At 35.1% G+C, this 23462-nt stretch overlaps 3 protein-coding genes across 3 annotated transcripts; all 3 read left to right on the top strand.

The window, feature by feature from the left end:
* The first annotated feature begins 227 nt into the window (after nucleotides 1-227).
* On the top strand, nucleotides 228-4163 carry LOC127086983 (nuclear matrix constituent protein 1). The gene is made up of 5 exons (XM_051027813.1): nucleotides 228-428; nucleotides 718-2617; nucleotides 2812-3288; nucleotides 3500-3672; nucleotides 3769-4163. The coding sequence occupies exons 2-5, from the start codon at nucleotides 748-750 to the stop codon at nucleotides 3913-3915; spliced, it is 2667 nt and encodes an 888-aa protein (XP_050883770.1). The 5' UTR covers nucleotides 228-428; nucleotides 718-747; the 3' UTR covers nucleotides 3916-4163.
* Nucleotides 4164-4309: 146 nt separating this feature from the next.
* On the top strand, nucleotides 4310-6823 carry LOC127086984 (uncharacterized). Its single transcript, XM_051027814.1, has 3 exons — nucleotides 4310-4737; nucleotides 4866-6492; nucleotides 6633-6823. The coding sequence occupies exons 1-2, from the start codon at nucleotides 4731-4733 to the stop codon at nucleotides 6482-6484; spliced, it is 1626 nt and encodes a 541-aa protein (XP_050883771.1). The 5' UTR covers nucleotides 4310-4730; the 3' UTR covers nucleotides 6485-6492; nucleotides 6633-6823.
* Nucleotides 6824-13091: 6268 nt separating this feature from the next.
* Nucleotides 13092-22504, top strand: LOC127086981 (uncharacterized). The gene is made up of 5 exons (XM_051027809.1): nucleotides 13092-13267; nucleotides 13598-15722; nucleotides 20963-21460; nucleotides 21896-22068; nucleotides 22175-22504. The coding sequence occupies exons 2-5, from the start codon at nucleotides 13634-13636 to the stop codon at nucleotides 22313-22315; spliced, it is 2901 nt and encodes a 966-aa protein (XP_050883766.1). The 5' UTR covers nucleotides 13092-13267; nucleotides 13598-13633; the 3' UTR covers nucleotides 22316-22504.
* Nucleotides 22505-23462: the final 958 nt, after the last annotated feature.

Genomic DNA, 23462 nt, shown 5'->3' with positions numbered 1-23462 from the left:
GAATTAGTTTTTAAAGTATACATATTTTCTTTGTTAGCAATCCATAAATGTAACTAAAAATAATTTATTTTTTTTCTTTCTCCTTTTTTGAGTTAAATATGTTAACCTCACAATTTATTTTTTAGATTTATTAAATTAATAAAAAAATAACTCTAATTAATAAGTTAGGCTCCAAACAACTTCCTTAGCAAGATTTGTTATTTGTAGTTTGTTTTTGTGGATCCCACTCACATTCCTGCCCTCTTTCACAGTTACTGCAATTTTGCCATTTTCCTGTGCCTAATTTTTCATTTCCATTATTTCTCACTCTCTTCTATGACTCTCCAAAGTTGTAAAAATCTCTTTCTCTTCCTTCATTTCAAATTCTAGGTTACTCTCTCTTTTTTTGTTACAGTTTTTTCTTCTTCTTCACGATCATCATTGTAACGGTAAGAACAGACAACCTTTCTTTTTAATTTTTTTTTAAATGTATTTTATTTTGTTTTATAATAAATGTTTGTTATTATTTGTTGTTTTGTTATTGTTAGGGTTTCAAATCAAAGAGTTTGCTATCACTGTAACAATAATGTGCATGTTTGAAAAACAATGAAACAAGCTTGTTAATATTTTGTGGTTTGTTAACAAAATAGTATCATGATGTTTATGTTTGATAATGTAGAATCATTGATGATTAATCTTGAAATTTCCTTAAGAATGCTTCTATTTTTGTTTTTACAGGGTTTTTTATGGTGTGAAATTAGGGGGAAAATGGCTGTTAAGGGTTCTGATAAGTTAAGGTTTTGTGGTGGTGGTGGTGGTGGCGGCAGTGGTGATGGTGATGGGAACTTAACATTTAAATGGCACAACTCGGGCGAGAGAAATAATACATGGCATTCAGGAGTGAGGAGGCAAGTTTCTTATGATAATTCTGATTCTGATTCTGATAATGATGATGATGATGATGTACCTTTGGCGGAAAGGTTAACCCGAATGTCGAATTTGGGAACACGGAGTAGTATCTGTGATGTTCCTGTTCAGATGAGTAGTAATACTACTACAATGCCGGTTAAGAGGCCATTTGGTAATAGCAATGCCTTGCAGAGTTCTGTTAAGAAATCGAAGGTGACAACAAATGGTAATCCTTTGTCGATAAGAATCAAAATTCCGGGAAAAATGGCTGATAAATCGTTTTCTATGCTGAAGAAAGATCTTGAGTTGGTAGAAAAATCATTTGAGGAATGCAAAACGAAGAGGCAGGTGGAAGAGAAGAGATTGCTGTCGATAAAGAGAGATATCGAGGAGTGTTCGAATGAGCTTGTAAATTTGAAAAAGAAAAATAGTTGTGTGGAAAGAATTAGCGAATCTCATAAGAAAATGCTTGGGAAAATTGATGAATGTGTAAAGGATTTTGTAGCAAAAGAAGCACAGCTCTGTTTGATGGACGACTTGATTGGAGAGCGCAAGCGAGAGCTCAAGAAAAAAGAAAAAGAACTTCATCAAGTCGTGGATAACTTTGATAAGCACCGTGAAGGGAAGGGACAGGAACTCAAGGCTCTTTCCGGAAAAATTGCTCAATGTACTATGGAACTTAAGGCCAAAGAGAAAGAGCGTGATGCGATGAAAAAACGAATTGACGAACAATCAGAGCTTTTAATGTCAGAAAATAAGAAGTTACTAAAGGTAATGCAGTTTAGTCAAAATAATTCACGTGCTCAAATGAAGGAATTTGAATCAACCAAGAAGCAATTTGAAGAGCAGGTTAAGGAGCTTGAGTTAAAGGAGAAAAGGTGCGGAGAGTGGGCGGTGGAGCTTGAGTCAAAGGAGAAGTTCTTTCAAGGCCGTGTAGAGAAGCTCAAGTTAAAAGAGAAAAAGTGCCGAGAACGAGTGGTGGAGCTTGAGTCAAAGGAGAAACTCTTTGAAGGTCGTGTAAAAGAGCTCGAGTTTAAAGAGAAACGACTTGAAGGCCAAGCGCAAGAGTTTGTATTGAAGGTGGAGAGATTTCATAGCCAAATAAAGGAGCTTGAATCGGAAAAGAAGCATTTTGATCGTTGTGTAAAGGAGCTGGAATCAAAAGAGAGGCAATTTGAAGGACAAGCGAAGCGGCTAGAGTTAAAAGAGGAGGAGCTGGAAGGACGGGTGAAAGCGTTGGATTCAAAAGAGGAGAATTTTAAAGGCCAGGTTAAGGACCTTGAGTCAAAAGAAAACAAACTTGAAGCCCGGGTGAATGAGTTCAAATCAGAAAAAGAGCAATTCGAAGGGCGGTTGAAGAAGCTCCGGTTTACAGAAAAGTTGCTTGAAGACCAAGTGAAGAAATTTAAAGGCCGAGTAGAGGAAATTGAATCAAAAGAGGATGAGTTCAAAGCTCGAATGCAAGAGCTTAAGCGTTTTATAAGCCGAATGGAGGATTTCAAATCAGAAGAGAAACAATTTGAAGGACGAGGGAAAGAGCTTGAGTCAATAGATAAAATTTTCAAAGTGCATGCGAATGAATTCGAGCCAAAAGAGAAGCACCTTGATGGACCCATGAAGGATCTTGAGTTGAAGCCAAATGAATTTGACGGACAACATAAGCAGCCCGAGTTAAGAGAGAAACAATGCGTTGCAGTAATCCAACCATTTGAAGAAGAAACAGAATTGGGTAAGTGTTATATTTTCATTCAGTTTTTGAAATCATTTCATTTCAACTGTAATTTTTAGTATAAAGTTTTCGATCACGGAGAGGTTTATATTATATTATATAGATTAGATACTTTCACATCGAATAACCGATTCTTTGATAAATAATGTGGAAGCTTAAATACGTACAGCTAAATACGGTTACCTCTTTCACAGGTAATCGGTTAAGTCCCACGATTGATGACAGATGTTTGATGTTGGTCCCAAGTGAGCAAACTGATGAATTTGAGTCATTTGATTACGGCTTTAATCTACGAAGTTTATCTGATCCGTCAAAAATTGTGTTGGAAATAATACAGAACCCCGTCATCCCAAAGTGTAAAATGGGAAACAGTGCTGTAATTATTGATGATAGAGACATTCTCCTGCTCAAAGAACTGATGAGAATCGCACCAGATGTTAAACCTCATACAAGAGAAAAAGCATTGAAGCTAGCACTTGAATTGAAAGCTAACATGGAAGAAAATAAAGAAAATTCCAAGGTGGTTTTGGGTTTTCTACTCCTTCTGTCGGTTTATGGACTGGTTCCTTCTTTCGATGAAGATGAAGTTTTAAAGCTTTTTGGACTTGTTTCTCAGCAAAATATAGCTATAGTGCTGTTTGGGGCCATGGGTTTCGCAGAGAAAATATCTGGTAAGATATCTAAAATTTGCTTTGTTTTTCTCTCATTAGGTGTTATGGATCACAACCTTTATAGGAACCAAATCTCTTCTAACTTGTAATTCAAGAAAATGAATCATCTAGAACTATTCAGTCGAATCTGATTAGTTTTTCGCTGACTTGAACTTATTTTATATCTGTTTTGTGCGGTTTTGATGAAGTGAGATTTTCTTGCACCATGCAGATTTTGTTGAGAATCTTATCGCGAGACAACAATATGTAGAAGCTGTTAGATTCAGTTGTGCGTATAACTTGGGCGACAACAATCAACTAGTTGCTCTCTTGCGAGAACATGTGCAGAATGCAAAACTAATTTCTGAGAGCAGTTGCAATGAAGCCGACTCCATCGAGATTAAGGTCTTTTTCCTTTTTTATTCGATATCTATTTTACGAAACATTCCATCTTCATACCACTTCATGATAGTTATTAACATACTTTGAACATGAACACAGAATAAAGCAAGAGACCAAGAAATCGCAAGTCTCAGAGCTGTTTTGCAGTGTATTGAAGACAACAACCTAGAATCCGAGGATGCACGTAACACGATTAACACGATTCACGGCCGTATTCTTGAGCTAATGAGACACACGGGCAAATAGTGGCGACCATCCTCTAAATAGCGAAAACCGGCTAACACGTTGCCTTGTAAATGAAGTAACAGGATAAGGATTCTCTCTGTTTCTTGCTCTTATGTAAAAAATTAACAGGGTCATCTCATCTTTGACTCACTACTCTTTTTGTTTTATGAAGAAATTCTCAAAGGGTTAAAATGTTAATGTACAAATTGGTTATTTTGGAGTACATGCCACATATTTGTTTATAATGAGAAAAATCAATTCCAACATTATCAACCTTTGTAGATATTATAAATACTTCTAATCTTTAAATTTAATAAATAATTTTATGTATGTTTATTATTTATTTTGGACTAAAATAAATACTTTTAAAAGTTATTTTATTTTCACGCAATTAATTATACGAAAATAATATAAAGTATCGATATCTTCTATACTCTCTAAATTGCTAATTGATTCTAATTCTTGTGGACCCCGCTTCCACACATAGATTTGTTGCAATAAAAAAAAACTGAAATCACACATCACGCGTGGGCACCGTTAGATCAAAATCAGACGCCTCTGATTTAACTTTAATATTTTCCGTAATATAAAATATAAATAAAATATGTTTTCTTAAACCGTTTGATTAATATCGACGGCGATGGTGTTTTAACAGTGTGATTATGAGAAAAACGTGACTGTAAAGAACCGTTTTCCCAACAACTTTCTCTTCAGGTTTATTGTATGAGCTTCATTTCAATTTCAGTTTCAGTTTCATTTACATTTCAATTTCTCTTGTCAAGGTTATTATTTCAGTTCATCTTTCTTTTGTTCACTGAAACAAGAGCACTTCAAGCATGCATTGTAAGCTTACCAAATCCCTTAGTAGAATTTTTTCTTCATTTTATATATATTTTTTGTTGTTGTGATTATTACTACTTGAAATGTCTATTTTTGTTGATATTATTTATTTTTTGATTTTACTTGTGAAGATTTTGAATCTGAAGATGATGATGATAACTGTGATGATTCTGTTAAAGAGATGGATACTGTTGCATTGCCAGTTAAGAGAAAATTGTTAGTTAATCGCAATCCCTTGCACGGTTCGGATAAGAAATCCAAAGTGTTTCCATCACCGGTTTACGATGATGATGATCCTATTTCCCGGAGAATTAACAACAGGCCTGCTATGTCGACGGATAAATCGTTTTCGTTTTTGAAGGAAAAACTTGTGTTTGTAGAAAAGTCATTTGAGGAATGCAAAAGGAAGAGGAGAGTGGAAGAGAAGAGATTGAAGTCCATTGAGAGAGATATTGTAGAGTGTGACAAAGAGCTTGAAAATAAGAAGAACTTAGGTGGTAGTGTTCGAAGAATTAATGAAATTTATGACAAAATGATGGGGAAAATTGAAGGATGTGTTAAGGATTTTGTAGTAAAGGAGGCACAACTGTCTTTGATAGAGGACTTGATTCGAGAGCGGAAGCAAGAGCTTAGGGTAAAAGAGATGGAACTTTGTCAAGTTATGAATAACGTTTCGAAAGAGAGGGAATTTGAATGCCAGATGAAGGAGCTGTTGGATGATTTGATGTTAAAACAGAAGCATTTCGAAAGGCGAACCATGGAGCTTGAGTTTAAAGAGAAGCAACATGAAGGTCTAGTGGTGAAATGGGAATTAAAAGAGAGAGAATTTGAAGGCCAAATGAAGGAGCTTGAATCAGAAAAGAGGCATTTTGAAAGCCGAGTGGATGAACTCAAAGCAAAAGAAAGGCAGTGGAAAGGACAAGTTAAGGAACTTGAGTCTAAAGAGAAATTACTCGATGGCCGAGTGAAGGAGTTTGATTCGAAAGAGAATGAATTTGAAGGCCGAGGGAAGGAGTTTGAGTCAAGAGAAGATGAATTCCAAGGCCGAGTGAAAGAGCTGGAATCAGAGAAGAAGCAACTTGATGGCCGAGTAAAGGAGTTTGATTCAAAAGAGGATGAATTCGAGGGCCGAGTGAAGGAGCTGGAATCAGAGAAGAAGCATTTCGAGAGCCGACTGAAGCAGCTCGAATCAAAAGAAAATCAATTCAAAGAACAAATGAAGGAGTTCAAGGAAAAAGAGGAGGAGTTGAGAGGTCAAGTAAAGGTATCTAAATATGCAGCTACATCTTACATGGATGATGAATCAAGTCCTCCAATTGATGAAACAAGTTTGCAGTTGGTCTCCTGTGAGCAATCTGACATTCTAGCTAATCTGCGAGAATCATCGGATCCAGCGAAAGTGGTTTTGGATATAATAATGAACCCTATTCTTCCACTTTGTGACAAGAAAGGAGTCAATGCTGTGATTATTGATAATAGATGCATCTACCTGCTAGAACTACTGATGAAAATCTCACCAAATATCAAACCTTGTGTAAGAGAAGAAGCAATGAGGCTAGCAATTGATTTGAAAGCTACCATAAAAGAAAATACTGAAAACTCTTTGGCGGTTCTCGGTTTTCTACTGGTTTTGTCAATTTATGGATTGGTTACTTCTTTCGATCAAGACGAAGTTTCGGAGCTTTTTGCATCTGTTGCTCAGCACAGGATAGCTTGGGAGCTGTTTAGGCCCCTTGGGTTTTGCAAGTAAAGCTTATGGTATGTTAATTTTATATCCTAGTTTGAGAATTCTGAATCTTAGAACCATGTTTCAAAATTTGGTGTCTGATCCTATTTTAAACTTATTTAATGTCTGTTTTGATAAGTTGTGATGAAGTGAATTTTCTTGCAAATTGCAGATTTTGCTGAGAAACTTATCAGGAAGCAATTTGATTCTGCTGTGCATGTTACTTGGCTTAGAAGAATCAACTAGATTTTGCAGATATAGCTTCCTGAAATATGTACTTTTCAACCTCTCAAATTCAGTTCCAAATATTCACTTAAATCTTCTATTTATCTATTTATAATCTATTAAATTAGAACCATAAAACCTATCGTTGACACGTCATCAAAATTTTGCCAAATAATCTAAAAATTAACCTGTCAAATATATTTTTAGGTGACATCCTTTGAAACTCTCCACAATTTAAAAGAAAACTTTCCTATATTACCTTTATCTCTTCTTCTGCATTATAAAAAAGTCGAGATTTATTTTTCTAACACAACTTCTCTCAATAAAAAAATTAAAGTTAGAAATATATTTTGGAGGGTTCAGGTCAAACTCCATAGGACGATACAACGTGGCCCAAATATTCCAATTTTTGCTGCACGAATAAGCATTTTGATTATTTCAGGAAATATTCCTTTTATGAACAAGATGAGGAAAACACTCACCAAGATGAGTATTAACAGGGTTAAAGTTATGGTTGAGGGTTGTTGGGGAAGGTGAGAAGGTGTATGAAAGATGGTGGAGAAGCGTAAAATGAGGGATTAGATTGCATGTATGGGGTGTGTTGTTCTTGGGTCGGGTTTAGGGTTCAGAGGAGTGGGTAGTATTTGGATATGAAAAAGTTCAGCTATTTAGTGGGTTTGGATTAATCTTTTGACTTACCGGACCAAATCAAGTTTGGGTTGGGCCTTTGGATCAGCGGTTAGTGTGATGTTGTGGCCTTGGTGGGTGAAAGAGAGACCGAGGGAGGTGTAATCCATAAGGACGGGCCCAATGGACCTAAGCCATGAGGTATTGGTGAATTTCTCGGCAAGTGTGTCGATAATGTCGAAGTAATAAAAGTAAATGTCGTATCCACAAGGATTGCTATCAAACAAAATTACAATTGTACGAGTTTAAAAATAAAGATGGCGGGTTCGAGTTATTTTGCAAAAAGTAATTTTGTTTTGAATTCAATAAGAGAAAACGACTAGGTTTTGTGTGAATCCCTTGTTTATCCTCGTCTTTCATTACATAATAACACAAAGGTATGTGCTTTGCCAACTCTCCAGCCAAAACCATTGTCTTATTCTTCGCTCACCTCAATGACCGTATAATATTCAATTGGTAACACATATATCATGTTACAAATAATATTTAGTTCAGGTTCATAATCAAAATTAAAATCATTAATTACCATGTCTTCATCTTCGTCATGAGTGGTTTGTTTCTCCTTAGACTTCGGCATAGGTGGAAAAGGAGGGAATAACCTTTGTTTCACATGCCTTTTGGTCAACTGGAATTCATTCGTGGCTTGAACACTGCCACTTTTACTCGAACTTTCTGCTTCAAAGACATCTTTCTTCTTATACTGATGTCTTCTCCACAATGTCCTGGTCATGAGATTCTTGCCCATGAAGTTCTTAGAAGTATAAGAATACTTCTTCGAGACTTTTGAATTGTCTTGGTACGAAGATCTTGTACCAATTTCAATCGATCTCCATTTGTATTGATCAATGTATGCTTTTCTTGAAGGTATGACCCATTCTCCTAATGGGCATTGGTTTGTGGGACATAAGTCCTACTTTATTGTGTCTTGTGAGGGATTCCCCTCTTGTCGAAGAAAAACTTGCTTTACTTGTCTTGCTTACCGAACCTCTTTAGTTGGTGGGTGTAGGGTTTGATTTTCTCCACCTCTTTGGCAACTTCTTTGTCGAAGATTGCGCTGCAACAGAGGCAAAGTATAACTTCATAGTATTTGAGCTTGCATATGTTTAGGAAATCTATTAGTTTCTCTTCAACTCTAGGATAAACCATCTTCATCTCTTCAGTGTAGTCGAGCATGTTGACCCCGTCTACTTTAGTGTTGACGAATGAGTAAACATAATGAAATGTCATTGTAAAATATGCATGAAGTTGAAGTTTTTTATTGTTGAGGCATTGATTTTGTTGGTCCATTTTCTGCTTCATGTTCAAATGAGTTCATCTTGGTAGCAGTTGATTATGTTTCCTAATGGGTATAAGCGATTGCGTCCCAAAAGGCCGATGGCAACACAGGGATAAAATTTCTAAAGAAAAACATCTTCACTCGTTTTGGTACTCAAAGGGTTTTAATTAGTGATGGAGGTTCGCATTTTTGCAATTCTTAGTTAGCAAAATCCATTGAGCACTATGGTATCAAGCACAAAGTAGTATCACCATACCATCCACAAACAAATGGCCAAGTTGAGGTTTCCAACAGAGAAATAAAAAAAATATCTTGGAGAAAATAGTTTTTGCTTCAAGAAAAGATTGGTCTCTCAAGCTTGATGAAGCTTTGTGGGCGTATCGTAGAGGTTTCAAGGCCTTAATTGATCTTACTCCTTTTCAAATGATTTTATGGGAAAATATGTCACCTTCCTGAGGAGTTAGAGCACAAAACATTCTAGGCATTGAAGTTTTTGAACTTTGATCCAAAGTTATCCGAAGAAAAAAGGAAGTTGCAATTACATGAGATGGATGAGTTGAGACTTCAAGCTTATGACTTCGACAAACTCTACAAGAAAAAGGTGAAGAGATACCATGACAAGAAAATCCTCATCAAAGATTTTAGACCTGGACAAATAGTTTTGTTGTTCATTTCAAAATTAAAACTATTTTCGGGCAAATTGAAGCCCAAATTGTCTGGGCCTTTTCAAATAAAGGAAGTGAAACATTATGGTGAAATTGTGTTGGAAAATCCACTTTCAAAATAAAGTTGGATTGTCAATGGTCAAAGATTGAAGTTCTACCTTGGTGGTTTGATCGACTAACAACAACAGTTCCATTTGTCGATCCTTGAAGTCACAAAAGTACCGTCGAGCTAATTGACGTTAAACAAGCGCTTGTTGGGAGGCAGCCCAATTTTGTAAGTTTTCACAATTTTAATTTTAGTAGTATATGTATTTAATAGCGAAAGAGAGTGAATGTCTTATTAATTTGAGGCAAAAAAGAAAATTTTTGTCTGAGTGATGACGTTAAGCATGCTCAAGCGGTGCTAAGCGCGCCCTGGAAAAAATTGAGTCAGCAGAGACTACTTGACCAAGGAAATTTTTGATATTTAGCACAACTACTTGACCAAAAGTAATCTATCTTGTGAGTGAGCGAGAATCCGTTAACCCCTTTGAGCCTTAATTTCAGGATCCATATCGGTGTTGAACTGTGAAAATTGTACATAAATATTAATTCATCATTGATTTTTTTTGTATGGATTATGAGTTTTTTTTTGAAACACTTGAACCATCAATATTCTATTGTGGTTGAAATTTTGTCCTTTGCCTTAGAAAATTGAGGAGCATTCTTATAATGATTGGTTGTATTCAAGTTGGGGAGAAGAAAGGTGGGTTGCTAAGAATTTGAAAAAGAAAGAGAAATTTGAAAAGAATTTGAAAAAGAAAGATAAATATGAAAAGAATTGAAAAAGAAGTGAAAGAGTTTGAAAGTAAAAGTGGCAAATAATTTGTGCTAGCAATTGTGATCAAGGGTGTATCATTTAACCAAAAAGAAGTGGTAAATGAAGTTGTGAATTGCAAAGAATTTGAAAAGTGAATTTTCTTCTAGAGTTTGACAACTTTGTTTCAAAGACCTTTAGATATGACCCTTCCTTGTTAACCAAGCCTCACTATAACCCTTAAAAGTCCTTTGTGATTTGTGCTTTCAATGTGCTTTACTTGGATGAATGCACAAGTTGATCAAGATGTTAGCAAGATTGTTGGGTGTGAGTCAAGTCCCTTAGTTTTATTCTTTGTCCATTGATAAAGATGTATGTTATGTGTGATTCATGATTGAGCATATGTTGTCTTAGGATTTTTGACATGAGATTTGTGTTTAGAATTTGTTTCATGATCATGGTGTTGTTGTAGTATAGTGGTAAGCATCACTTTGCTCATGTCTTTGAAAATTTTGAACCATGCATTTGTCTTCTTTTCTCAAATCTTGTTTAATCCTTTGTTTTTAGGAGTTGCTTGTTTCTTTAGGTCGGAAAGACTCTTGTTTGAGGACAAACAAAGTTCTGAGTTGGGGAGAGTTGATAATGACCAAATTGTTTTGATTATTTATATAAATTAGTGACACTTATTAACTTATTTCATTGGACTTGCAAGTAAATTTCTCAACTTTTGTGTAACTATAGTGAGGTATAATTCATCATGTAAATTTTATTAATTTTAATAAATTTTAGCAATTTATTTTGTAGTTTTGTTGCATTGGAGAAGCTCTTAAAGTTAAAAGGCTAAAGAATGACTTCAACATGCAATTTTGGATCAAAGGCATGCCTGCAGGTGGGGCTAAGTGCGGTCATAGCGCAACCCAATCTTTCTGGACAAGAGCTACCATACTAAGTGTGGTCTAGTGGCGCTAAGCGCTGCTTAAGAAGGTTTGATACTTTTTGTCTTCTGGCCGCGCTAAGCGCGGTCTGATGGGACTTAGCACGATATGCATTTTTGTGTTTGTATAAAAGCTCTCTCACTTCATCTTTTTAGGGCTAGACACCAACTTTGAGAATAAAATACACCAAAAGCTTATAGAAACTCAAAAATCAGAGAATCGAAGCTGAATATACATCAATACTTAGGAAATCATCATTGATGCTCATTCATCTCTTCTCTTTTCTTGTGAATCAAGCTACCATAATGATGTGTAGCTAAATCCTTTGTGTCCGGATTAGATGTAATTAATCGTACTCGTATGTATTTCTTTTGATCCTTATTATATAAACTAGTTATGAATCAATATAGATGTATCTTTGTTTACATGCTTTCTTTTATGATTTGAACTAGTATTGAGAAATGTATTTCAAACCCTGACCTAAGATCATCATCTACCAAATACCAAAGTTTATACATAGATTTGGGGTTTTATATTCACGAGTATCAAGTCTTAATGTTATTGTATTGCTTAATCGGTTGAGAGATCATCGGTTAAATAATACGGTTAAAAATCCACAACACCGGTTAGACATAAGTGGTGTTGAAGAGTGATATGTGATTATAATGATTGATAACGATGTTCATATATTAGATTGGTTGAGTACATATGAAAAAGGTTAATGAAATCTAATCCTGACATATTTCTTTATCCGTTAATTTTCAAATCATTTACCGTTGTTACATTTTATAGCAATTGTTTCTTTTCACAATCAAAAACCCTTTTAAATATATCCTTACAACAATATTAACTGTGGAACGACAGTGATATCACACTAATCCATGTGGAGACGATACAAAAATACTTATCGATAACTCACGTTTATCAGTAGGATATGAACTCACTTAGAGAAATACTGCTGACTTAGCTGACGATATCATCCTTATCAACAGAAGTTGAAGGAAAATACTTGCTAGGTCCTAGCTCGATGAGAAAGCGTGAAGAGTAAGAACTCACTCAGAGAAATATCATAGACTTAGCCGATGATATCATCCTTATCAATAGAAGTTGAAGGAAAATACTTGTTAGGACCTAACCCGATGAGAAAGCGTGCAGGGTAGGAACTCACTCAGAGAAATACCTCTGACTTAGTTTTAGGATTGACCTAAATTCTCACAATTGATTCCAGATCCAAACTTATGCAATGCATGTATGTTTTTAATTTTTAATGAAGTAATGCTTCAACTAAGTGAAAATACTACACACGATATATAAAATGTCATGATTAATGCATCTGAGACTACAAATAAATGATTGAATTTTCGTGGGATCTTATTTATTTAAAAAAAAAATATTTGTGAGGTAGAAACTAGATCCCAAATTTATCTTTCTACCACTTGATTTAATAACAATTTTTTTTGCATTCAATGCAAAGCTTCAAATAATTTGTTTTTTATTAAAGAAGCTTAAATCTTTTTTTAAAGAAATTAACAATAACACACATACTAAAAAAAGAAAGAATATTGCATGTAGAAATATGTGCCTTAGCACTTCAAATTTCCTAATAATGTTTTTATCATGTGAGTTGCCTTTAGAGATAAAACTCATTATTTTTTCATTAATCTATTTTTTAATAAATAAAAACTCTTATCATTTACCACTCGTGATATCCCTACAAATATTTGTTATTATTGTCTCATGGAATTTTTCTGTCTTTTCTTTATAAACCTTTACATTTTAATAATATTAAAATTTGTTCCTTCTTAGATATACCTTTTGTACAAATCATTTATTTTTACTTATTTGTCATCTTTAACATTTATTATGAAAAGAAAAATAGATTGAGTGTGATAGATATAAATAATTGATAATATTATCCAAAATGGTACAAATAGTAGTACACGTGGGTTTGTTCTTATTCCGAACGGGCTCGTTCCGTGAAATTCGTAAATACGTTATTTGCCATTTTAGAGTCTGTTTTATGTGGACCCCACTCACAACACACAACCACTCCCACTCCCATTGTTAGCGCTGCATTGGAACCTTTCTCGTTCTATTCTTATTTCATTCTTTCTCATTTCCTCAATTCTATTCTCACATTATTCTCCAAATACAAATCAAATTCTAGAAACTTCTTCTCTCTTCATCTTCCATTTCTATCTTTCACTATACTGTAACAAACTTGTAAGCATCTTCTTCGCTGAAACTAATCATGAAAACCTCACTTCTTTTGAATTTTTCATCATTTCTATGTATTTCTCTGTTTTACATTTACATTCACACTTTCGTGCCTTTCTCTGAACAAATCAACACCATGCAATGTTGAATTTAAGCTAATAAATGTTTATAATTATATGTTGAACCTTTAATCTTTAGTGTTTATCGATTGATTAAGTTTTTTTTTCTGGATGTGTAATGTCATGCTTGAGTCTTGATGATTAAGTTTAACCTAGAATTTTTCTAAGAAGGCTTGTTGAGTTGTTGTTGATTTTTTTATGTGTTTTTTCTTTACAGGAATTTGTTATTTTTCAGTTTCTGTGGTTGAATAGGATGGAATTTGAGGCTTCTGATGAGCTGAAAATTTGTGATGCTGATGATGATGGAAACTTACATGTTAAATGGCTTGCATCATGTGCGAAAAATACGTTGTGTTCAGATGTGAATGAACCTGTTTCTAATGAAGATTTTGAAATTGAAGATGATAATGATGATGCTTTGTTGCCACGGTTTACTCCGATTTCGAGTTTGGGAACATGTAGTGGTAAATTTGATGGTTCTGTTAAGAAGAGGCTATTTGATAACGGTGATCCGGTGCATATTTCTGTTAAGAAATCAAAGGTGTTATTGTATGATGATCGTGACGAATATGAAGATGAAGATGAAGATGAAGATGGTGTTCCTTCGTTGGATGGAACTAAAAAGCTGGGAAAATCAATTGATAAATCATTTTTGTCATTGAAGAAAGAACTTGAGTTTGTTGAAAAATCATTTGAGGAATGTAAAAGGAAGAGGAGAGAAGAAGAGAAGAGATTGGAGTCTGTAAAGAGAGATATTGAGGAGTGTAGCAGAGAGCTTGTAAATAAGAAGACACAATTTAGTTGTGTTAGAAGAATTAACGAAGTTCACAGCAAACTGCAGGGGAAAATTGAAGAATGTGTCGATGATTTTGTACTAAAGGAAATACAGCTTTATTTGATGGAGTGCTTGATTGAAGAGCACAAGCAAGAGCTCAAGACGAAAGAGACGGAACTTCAAGCTAAAGAAATAGAACTTCGTCAAGTTATTGATGAGAACCGTGGACGGAAGAAAGAGGAACTCACGGCTCTTTCCCAAAAAATTGCTGAATGTATTGTGGAACGTGAGACGAAAGAGAAGGAGCTTGATGCAATGAAAATATCAATTGATGAACAAGCGGAAATATTAGAGTCTGAAAGGAAGAAGTTACTGAAGGTAATTTCAGTAAGGAAGAATAGCCAAGTTCAAACGAAGGAGTTTGAGTCAAAGAAGAAACGATTTGAAGACGAGGTTAAGGAACTTGAGTCAACAGAGAAGCAATGTAAAAGACGGGTGGAGGTGCTTCGGTCAAAGGAGGCGCACTTAGAAGTACGAGTAAATGAGTTAGAATCAAGAGAGAAGAAGCTTGAAGGACATGTGAAGCAGTTTGAATCTAAGGTTGTGGAACTTGAAGGTCGAATGAAGGTGCTTGAATCGGAAAAGAAGCATTTTGAAAACTGGGGGAAGGAACTTGCATCGAAAGAGAAGCAAGTTGAAGGAAGAGCAATGGAGCTAGAGTCAAAAGAGATGCAAGTTGAAGAGTGGATGGTAGAGGTTGTATCTAAGGAAGAGAAATTTGAAGGCCAAGTGAAGGAGTTGGTATCAAAACAGAAGCATTTTGAAATCCGAACAGAGGAGCTTGACTCGAAAGAGAGGCAACTTGAAAGCCGATTGAAGGAGCATGAATCAAAAGAGATTGACCTTGAAGTCCAAGTTAAGGAATTGGAATCTAAAAAGAAGCATTTTGAAAGACAAGTCAATGAGTTTGAGTCAAAAGAGAACCAATTTGTAGGACAATTGAAGGAGTTTGAATCCAAAAAGAAGGAATTTGAAGTCAACCTGAATGAGTTGGTAAAGGAACTGGTATCAAAACAGAAGCATTATGATAATCGAACGAAGGTGCTTGAATCTAAAGAGAAGCAACTCGAAGACCGAGTAAAAGAACATGAATCAAAAGAGAGGGACTTTGAGGACCAGATGAAGGCGTTGGAATCCAAAAAGAAGCATTTTGAAATCCAAGTGGAGGAGCTTAAATCAAAAGAGACACAATTGAAAGGAGAACTTCAGGATGAATTTGAAGGACAAGCGAAAGACTTGGATTCAGAAAATAAGCAATTTAAGAGCCGGGTGAATGCGCTTGAATGCAAAGAAAAGCAATTCGAAAAACAAATGAAGGCACTTCAATTAAAAGAGGCAGAATTTGAAAGGCAAGTCAAGGAATTTCAATCAAAGGAGAAATTTGAAGGACAAGTCAATGATCTTGAGTCAAAGCTAAATAAATTTGGTGGAAAACTTAAGGAGCCTGAGCTGACAAAGAAACAACATGAACCGTTGATAAAACATTTTGATAAGGGAAAAGAACCTGGTAAACATTCCTATTCATCTAGCTGGTTGAAAGAATTTCATTTCAAGTTTCAACTGCTTGTTCTGATGATGTCGATATTTTCAATAACCTGATCTACGTAATTCTTTAAAATAGTTTTAACCATGTTAATGTTGTATGCTTAGTCAATTTGAAAAGCTTCTCCAGTTTTCACATACACAGCATTTTTATCCGTGGCTAAAGTTTTTATTGGAAAAAATTGGTAAAAACTATTATATTTTATTCGTCATCCTTAGGCTGGTTTATATAGTGAAGATATAATTATTATAATTTATTTTTTTCTTAATTGAGAATAAAGAAAAATAAAGGTAGTATTAAAGACAATAATAAAATAAAAAATAATATATTTTCCAACACCCCCTCAAGTTGGTGTATAGATATCTATCATGTCCAACATGTCTATCAAATACTCAAAAGTAGGTCTTGCCAAACTTTTGGTCAGAATATCCGCAGTTTGTTGACTTGAAGTCACGAAGGATAGACATATGATTCCCGCATCTAACTTCTCCTTTATGAAATGTCGATCAATCTCGATATGCTTGGTTCTGTCATGTTGAACTGGATTGTGAGCTATGCTAATAGCAGCTTTACTGTCAGAGTACAATTTCAATGGAAGCTCAATTTTCATCTTAAGTTCTTCTAGGACTCTAAGGATCCATAATCCTTCACAAATACCTTGAGACATAGCTCTAAACTCGGCCTCTGCACTACTCCTTGCTACAACTCCTGGTTTCTTGCTCCTCCATGTCACAAAATTACCCCAAACATAGGTACAATATCCAGATGTTGATCTTCTATCTGTGACTGAACCTGCCCAATCGGCATCGGTGAAGATAGACACATTTTTTTCACTAGTCTTCTTAAAAAATAATCCTTTTCCAGGATTTCCCTTCAAATATCTCAGTATCCTATATATTGCCTCAAGATGTTCCTCGAAAGGAGAATGCATAAACTGACTCACTACACTAACTGAGAAAGCAATATCAGGTCGGGTGTGTGACAAATAAATCAGTTTCCCAACCAATCTCTGATATCTCCCAGTATCAACAGAAACATTACCTTCTCCCCAAAGTTTAGCATTAGGATCCATAGGGGTGTCTGCAGGACGACATCCACTCATTCATGTTTCTTTCAACAAGTCTATAATGTATTTCTGCTGTGAAACCACAATACCATTTTTTGACCGAGCAACCTCCATACCTAGAAAATATCTCATGAATCCCAGATCCTTGATTTCAAAGTCTACTGTCAATTTTTCTTTTACTCTTGTCATTTCCACTGTATTGTCTCCAGTAAGGACAATATCATCAACATAAACAATCAGGACAACAATTTTCTCATCGTGGGAGAATTTTGTGAACAAGGTGTGGTCAGCCTATCCTTGGATGTACCCTTGTTTCTTCATGGACTGAGTGAATTTTTCAAACCAAGCTCTAGGGAACTGCTTTAATCCATACAAAGACTTATTTATTTTTCACACATTTGATTCAAATTTGTTTTCAAAGCCAGGAGGAATGTCCATATATATTTCTTCTTCTAGATCGCCATTAAGAAAGGCATTCTTAACATCTATAAAATTGGAATATGATATAAAATTGGACATGGGATGTTTAGTGCAAGATCTGACAGATTTTCTAATGGCAACAGGATCATCAGAAACAGAGATAGACTTACCTTTTCTTTTGTTAGAAAATTGATCATTCCCCGGTTCAGATTCTTGGCAGTGTTGAGATGTGGACTTGTCCTTTCCTTTATGGTGTTTTTTCACAAAAACCTTTCCTTTCCGAGTCCCGTTTCCTAATTCAAATTTGTTTTGTTGAAGTGACTCATTATTTTGTGTCATTTCAATTAGATCATCATTATCATCGTTTTCAGGATTCTCATTGTCTTCTACAAGAGAAAATGTAGGCTCGGATTCACAAGGTTCCTTACTCATAACAGGAGTAGGATCAGATAAAGAATCGAGGCCATTTTCTATTGGTGCAGGTGTAAAAAACTTATAATTTTGTGATATTGGTAAAGATAAGTTATTTAAAAAACTCATGTCCTCAATTTGAAACGAGTCTTCGTTTATCTCCCCCCCTTGAAGATGAGTGTCATCAAAAAAAAGTTTATTTTCAAAGAATGTAACATCCATAGTGACAAACATTTTCTTATTTTTTGGATCAAAACATTTATATCCTTTTTGGGTTGGGGAGTATCCAACAAAGACACATTTTATAGCACGTGACTCAAGTTTTCCAACATTTTTATGTTCATGAACAAAGGTTGTGCAACCAAATATTTTTAAAGTCAAATCAGTTAAAACACGAGTACTAGGAAAACATTCTTTGAAGACGTTAATAGGAGTTTGAAATTTGAGAATTTTGGAGGGCATTCTGTTAATTAAATACGCTACTGTTAAAACAGCTTCGCCCCACAAATAATTTGGTACTTTATTTGAAAAAAGTAGAGCTCTAGCAACCTCTAGTAAATGTCTACTTTTCCTTTCGGCCACTCCATTTTGTTGAGGAGTATTAAGACATAAACTTTGATGTACAATCCCATTTTTTAGAAAAAAATCACCCAGGATAGTGTTAAAATATTCTTTGCCATTATCACTTCTAAAGATTTGGATATTTGTTTGAAATTGGTTCTGCACCATTAAAACAAAATTCTTTACAGCCTGACAAACATCTGATTTCCCCTTTAACAAGTACACCCAACATACTCTTGTATGATCGTCTATAAATGTGATAAACCATTTTTTGAGAGAGAGTGTATTTGTACGGTTAGGGCCCCAAACATCAATGTGTATAATAGAAAAAGGTTTTGATGGTTTATAAGGTTGTATTGAAAACTGGGAACGATGATGCTTTGCAAATTCACATGCTTCACATTTAAACAAAGAAAAGTTTTTATTGTGAAATATCTTAGGAAACAAGTGTTTTAAGTAACGAAAACTAGGATGACCTAATCTTAAATGCCATACCATAATGTTGTCATCTTTATTATTCAAAACAGAAAAAGACTCAAAGCAAGAATTTATTGTTTTTAAAGGTAGTTGTGATGCAGATCCAATTTCAAGGCAGTAGAGTCCTCCACTCTCCTTAGCACTCCCAATCATCTTCCCCGAGTTCAAATCCTGAAAGACACAGTGAGATCGGAAAAAATTAGTTTGACAATTTATATCTTGGGCTAATTTACTCACGGATATTAAATTACAAGATAAATTTGGAACATGAAGGACATTTTTAAGAGTTAACATTTGAGACAACACAGCTGACCCTTTACCTGCAATGGCTGAAAAAGAGCCATCTGCAATTTTTATTTTTTGATTACCTGCACATGGACTATATGAAGAGAACAAAGTAGATTCACCTGTCATGTGATCGGAGGCTCCTGAATCTACTATCCAAGTATGACTGGGACTGACACTAAGAAATGCAGAATTACCTTTTGTTGCTATAGAGCATGAAGGGGTTGGAGACTCGAGGAGTTTGTACAGTCTGTCTAGTTGCTCCGTAGTGAGTGGAAACTGAGACGGAGGAGGTTGCTGCCCTTGATCAGAATTACTAGCCTGAAATGCACGACCATTTTTCTTCTTACAGTTAGGAGGTTTGTCTTTGAGCTTCCAACAAGTTTCACGTGTATGTCATTTGCGCTTGCAATGATCACACCAAAGAACTTTGTCTGACCTTCTTCCCTCGTCAAGGTTCCTAGTAGCCAGAGCTGAGCCTTCAGATTCAAAATTTCATTGTGTCCTACCCATCATAATTCCTTGCCGTGCCTCTTCCCTTCTTATTTCTGCAAAAATTTCACGAAGAGTTGACAATGGTACTTTTCCTAAAACTCTACCTCTTACCTCATCAAGGTCTTTATTGAGCCCAACGAGAAACATGAATACACGATCATTTTCTTGCCTCTTGAGAAACAAAACAATGTCTTCTGTACACCTCCAATTGTCATCATAACAGAGATCTAACTCTTGCCACAGTGTTAACAGTTCATTGTAATAAGCAGTTACACTTCTGTCACCTTGTTTCGCATGCCATAACTTTGATTTTTTAGAGGAGTTTTGAATATCATAGTATGTTTCCTTAACAGCTTCCCAAACATCCTTTGCGGAAGGTAAAAACATGTAAGGTTTACCTATTTCAGTTTCCATAGAGCTTACCAGCCACGCAATAATCAAGGAGTTTTCCGACTTCCGTTGTTTGTAACGAGGGTCTCCTGTTGCCGGTTCAGCTACTGCTCCTGTTAAGAAATCAATTTTTCCTTTGCTATCTAATACCAATCGAACGGTTTGAGCCCATTCATTATAGTTATTCCCATTCATTTTAGGGATATTGACCTTGAGGGAGTATGAGGAACCCTCTTGATCATTATCGTCTATTTTGGAATAACCGTCACCAAAAACAATGTTGTTCCTGTTTCCATTGTTGCCGTCATTACTGCCATTGTTTATGACCACCGACGGTTCCTCATGTACGCTGTTTCCGCGGTCATCGCTGTTTCCGCGGCCACCGCCGTTTCCACGGCCGAAGCCCGAATCAGATTGTGGTTAGTCGCCATGGTTGGATCCAGTGTAGGCTTGTGATAGGGGAGGCCACCTGTTGTTGTCATTCGCCATAGGAGATTAACCAGATATGTGAATTGGGTCGAACAAAAAAAATATAGTGCTCTTGATATCATATTGGAAAAAATTGGTAAAAACTGTTATATTTTATTCGTCAGCCTTAGGCTGGTTTATATAGTGAAGATACAATTATTACAATTTATTTTTTTCTTAATTGAGAATAAAGAAAAATAAAGGTAGTATTAAAGACAATAATAAAATCGGAAATAATATATTTTCCAACAGTTTTATTACAATATCATGCTACTGCTAATGATAGATTAGTATATTAATGTAGTTTTAATTTTTTTTCAAGTATATTGTAAATAGTGTAAATCTTGTGAGTCAAAATGAAGGTTCGGTATCCTGCAAACCATGAGGGGCACATATTAGTCCTATTAGTGCAACACTTTATCCTATGATTCAGTTAAGGTTCTATATTGACATTGATTGTAAATGTTATTATAATGCTCTCCTCTGCCACCCTTACATTTAAATATAGGAGGTGTTTTACATTCTTTATAGTGTATTGGGTTTCTTAATTGCCTATTGTGACTTTTATTTACGAATGCTTCTATCAAAATGAAGGAGCTTATATATCTGGCTATTCAATCTAAACATGCAGTTGCGTCTTACATGGATAATCAATTAAGTCCTACTATGGATGGAACAAGCTTGCATTTGGACACAAATGAGAAAACTGATGGAGTTGAGTCACTCTGCAATGACATTTTAGTTCACCTGCAAGAGTCATCAGATCCGTCAAGAATTGTTTTGAATATATTACAGAACCCTAGTGTTCCACGGTGTAGAGAGGGAGATAATGATGTAATTATTGATGGTAGCTGCATCTGTCTGCTAGAGCAATTGATGAGAATCTCACCAAATATTAAACCTCGTGTAAGAGAAGAAGCATTGAAGCTAGCACTTGATTTGAAAGCTAACATGAAAGGAAATACTGAAAATTCTTTGGTGATTCTTGGTTTTCTACTGATTTTGTCAATTTATGGATTGCTTACTTCTTTCAATGAACATGAAGTTTTGGAGCTTTTTGCATTTGTTGCTCATCACAAGATAGCTATGAAGCTGTTTGAGACTCTGGGTTTTGCAAATAAAGTTTATGGTATGTTAATTTATAAATTATTTGGTTAGTCACCACCAATATCTGTCCTTTTATCTTTATATGCTTTGGTAAGTTATATCATATCATATGATTATAAAATGTGTTCATATTGGTTGCTACTTTTCCTGCCATCCTATATACCGACACATTTTGAAATATCCATTCAGTCCAATCTGCTTGATTTTTTGTTTGTTATAACTTATTTTATATCTGTTATGATCTCTGAAGCACTGACACACTTCTAAAAATAGGCGTGTCCGTGTCCATGTCCGTGTTGGACACTGACACCGAGACTTGTAATTACTTTACATTGATTCATTTTTTTAAATTGTTATCGGTGTCAACGTGTCAATGTCGATATCGTGTCTGTGTCTGTTACCGTGCTTCATAGGATCTGATAAGTTTTGATGAAGTGTAATTTCTTGTACCTTGCAGAATTTGTTGAAAATCTTATCAGGAGGAAGCAATTTGTTGTGGCTGCTAGATTCAGTTGTGCATATAACGTGGCTGACAAGAAACAGTTAGTTGATATGTTGCTAGAGCACGTCCAGAATGCCAAACTGATTTGCGAGGGCAGTTGTGAGAAAACCAACTCCATTGAAATCAAGGTTCTTTTATTTTTCTTATTAAAACTCTAATTTCTTAAACATTTCATTTGCATACTTATACCCCTGTATGATAGCCATAAATAAAGTGCTGTGAACTTGAATTCAGGACAAGGCCAGAGATGAAGAAATTGCTAGTCTGGAAACTGTTCTACAATGCATCTCGGATAACAAGAGCCTAGAATCTGAGGATCTGCTTGACAAGATTCAAAATCGTATTCTTGAGCTAAAAGCACATAAAGGAAAATAGTTTTTTTGGTACTTAACCTAATGTGAAGAAATGTAGTAATGGAAGCCTGCTAACATATATACTTCTTTTTTTGTAACTAACTTAGACATGATTCTCTCTATGTTTCTTATACTGAGTAAATGTCTAGTTAGAAAGAATGAAAACTTTATGATAAAATTAACAGGGTGTTATCTCCATTTCTTGGCTCCATGATCTTTCCTTTTCTGGTTTTAGTTGTATAAAATTGCTCAGAAGCTTAAATTTGCTATGTTGAAACCTTTCCATAATTTGTTGATTACTCTGTGTCATATATTTACTTGAGTATTGATGCACTTCATTTTTCAAAAGAATTGGAGAACCTTATTGGGAGTTAGTTAGGCCATATTCTTTTCTATTTGACACAATAGAAGGCAAAGTGGAGTCTGAAGATGTCATCAAACAAAACACTTCTGAAGCTCACAAGGTGGAGGCTCCAAAACACTAGAATTCATAGAATCCAATAAAACAAAAGACTTTTGAAGCCAATCCAAACTTTTATTGCCCTCGCCCCAAGTACTTGGCTACTTCGGACAGTTCGAATCAAGTTCAACAACTTTTGAATATGAACCAACTTAAGATTAGTTCTACTAAACTTGCAATTATCACTAATTACAAGAATTTAGAATCACTTTTTACGATAAGATTAATGATATTCTTCCTCCAAGTCATGTCTTAACCAAGTAACATGCCTCACAATTCAGGATGAAAAACTTCACACGTTTCAATTTTTCTGACATTGAGCCTATGATCCATCTGCCATCGGAGTCTTGAAGAAAACTCACTCTGCAAGAGTATCATACCATCTCCATTCCATGTTCGGTCACTGTAGAGTTCAACCCAATCAACCTATCTGCACCAAATCCATGATAACATTAACTAAATCTCTAGACTGAAAACATAAAAAGATTTTATACAGTTCAGTTAATCCGTTAGGAAAAATTTGACTTTGATTTTAATCACCAATAAAATAATATAAATTAAATAAAAATATTATTTTAACCCCTCATCGATATAATATGATAGAAATACTATTTAATTCAACTAACGGTTTAGATTTATTAAAAACTAAAATGAGCATATTTATTAAATTCCACACACAATCAACCCCTATCTCATCCCTATCCTATCC

Source organism: Lathyrus oleraceus, chromosome 5 (assembly GCF_024323335.1).
Source record: "Lathyrus oleraceus cultivar Zhongwan6 chromosome 5, CAAS_Psat_ZW6_1.0, whole genome shotgun sequence".
Classification (NCBI taxonomy): domain Eukaryota; kingdom Viridiplantae; phylum Streptophyta; class Magnoliopsida; order Fabales; family Fabaceae; genus Lathyrus; species Lathyrus oleraceus.
The sequence above is the reverse complement of the archived record's forward strand: the minus strand, read 5'-3'. Positions and strand labels throughout refer to the sequence as shown.

Coding starts and splice junctions, on each gene's coding strand:
- LOC127086983 (XM_051027813.1), top strand. CDS start 748: ATGGCTGTTAAGGGTTCTGATAAGTTAAGGTTTTGTGGTGGTGGTGGT. Junction 2,618..2,811: donor TGAAGAAGAAACAGAATTGG/GTAAGTGTTATA, acceptor CCTCTTTCACAG/GTAATCGGTTAAGTCCCACG. Junction 3,289..3,499: donor TTTCGCAGAGAAAATATCTG/GTAAGATATCTA, acceptor TGCACCATGCAG/ATTTTGTTGAGAATCTTATC.
- LOC127086981 (XM_051027809.1), top strand. CDS start 13,634: ATGGAATTTGAGGCTTCTGATGAGCTGAAAATTTGTGATGCTGATGAT. Junction 15,723..20,962: donor TGATAAGGGAAAAGAACCTG/GTAAACATTCCT, acceptor CTAAACATGCAG/TTGCGTCTTACATGGATAAT. Junction 22,069..22,174: donor CCAACTCCATTGAAATCAAG/GTTCTTTTATTT, acceptor ACTTGAATTCAG/GACAAGGCCAGAGATGAAGA.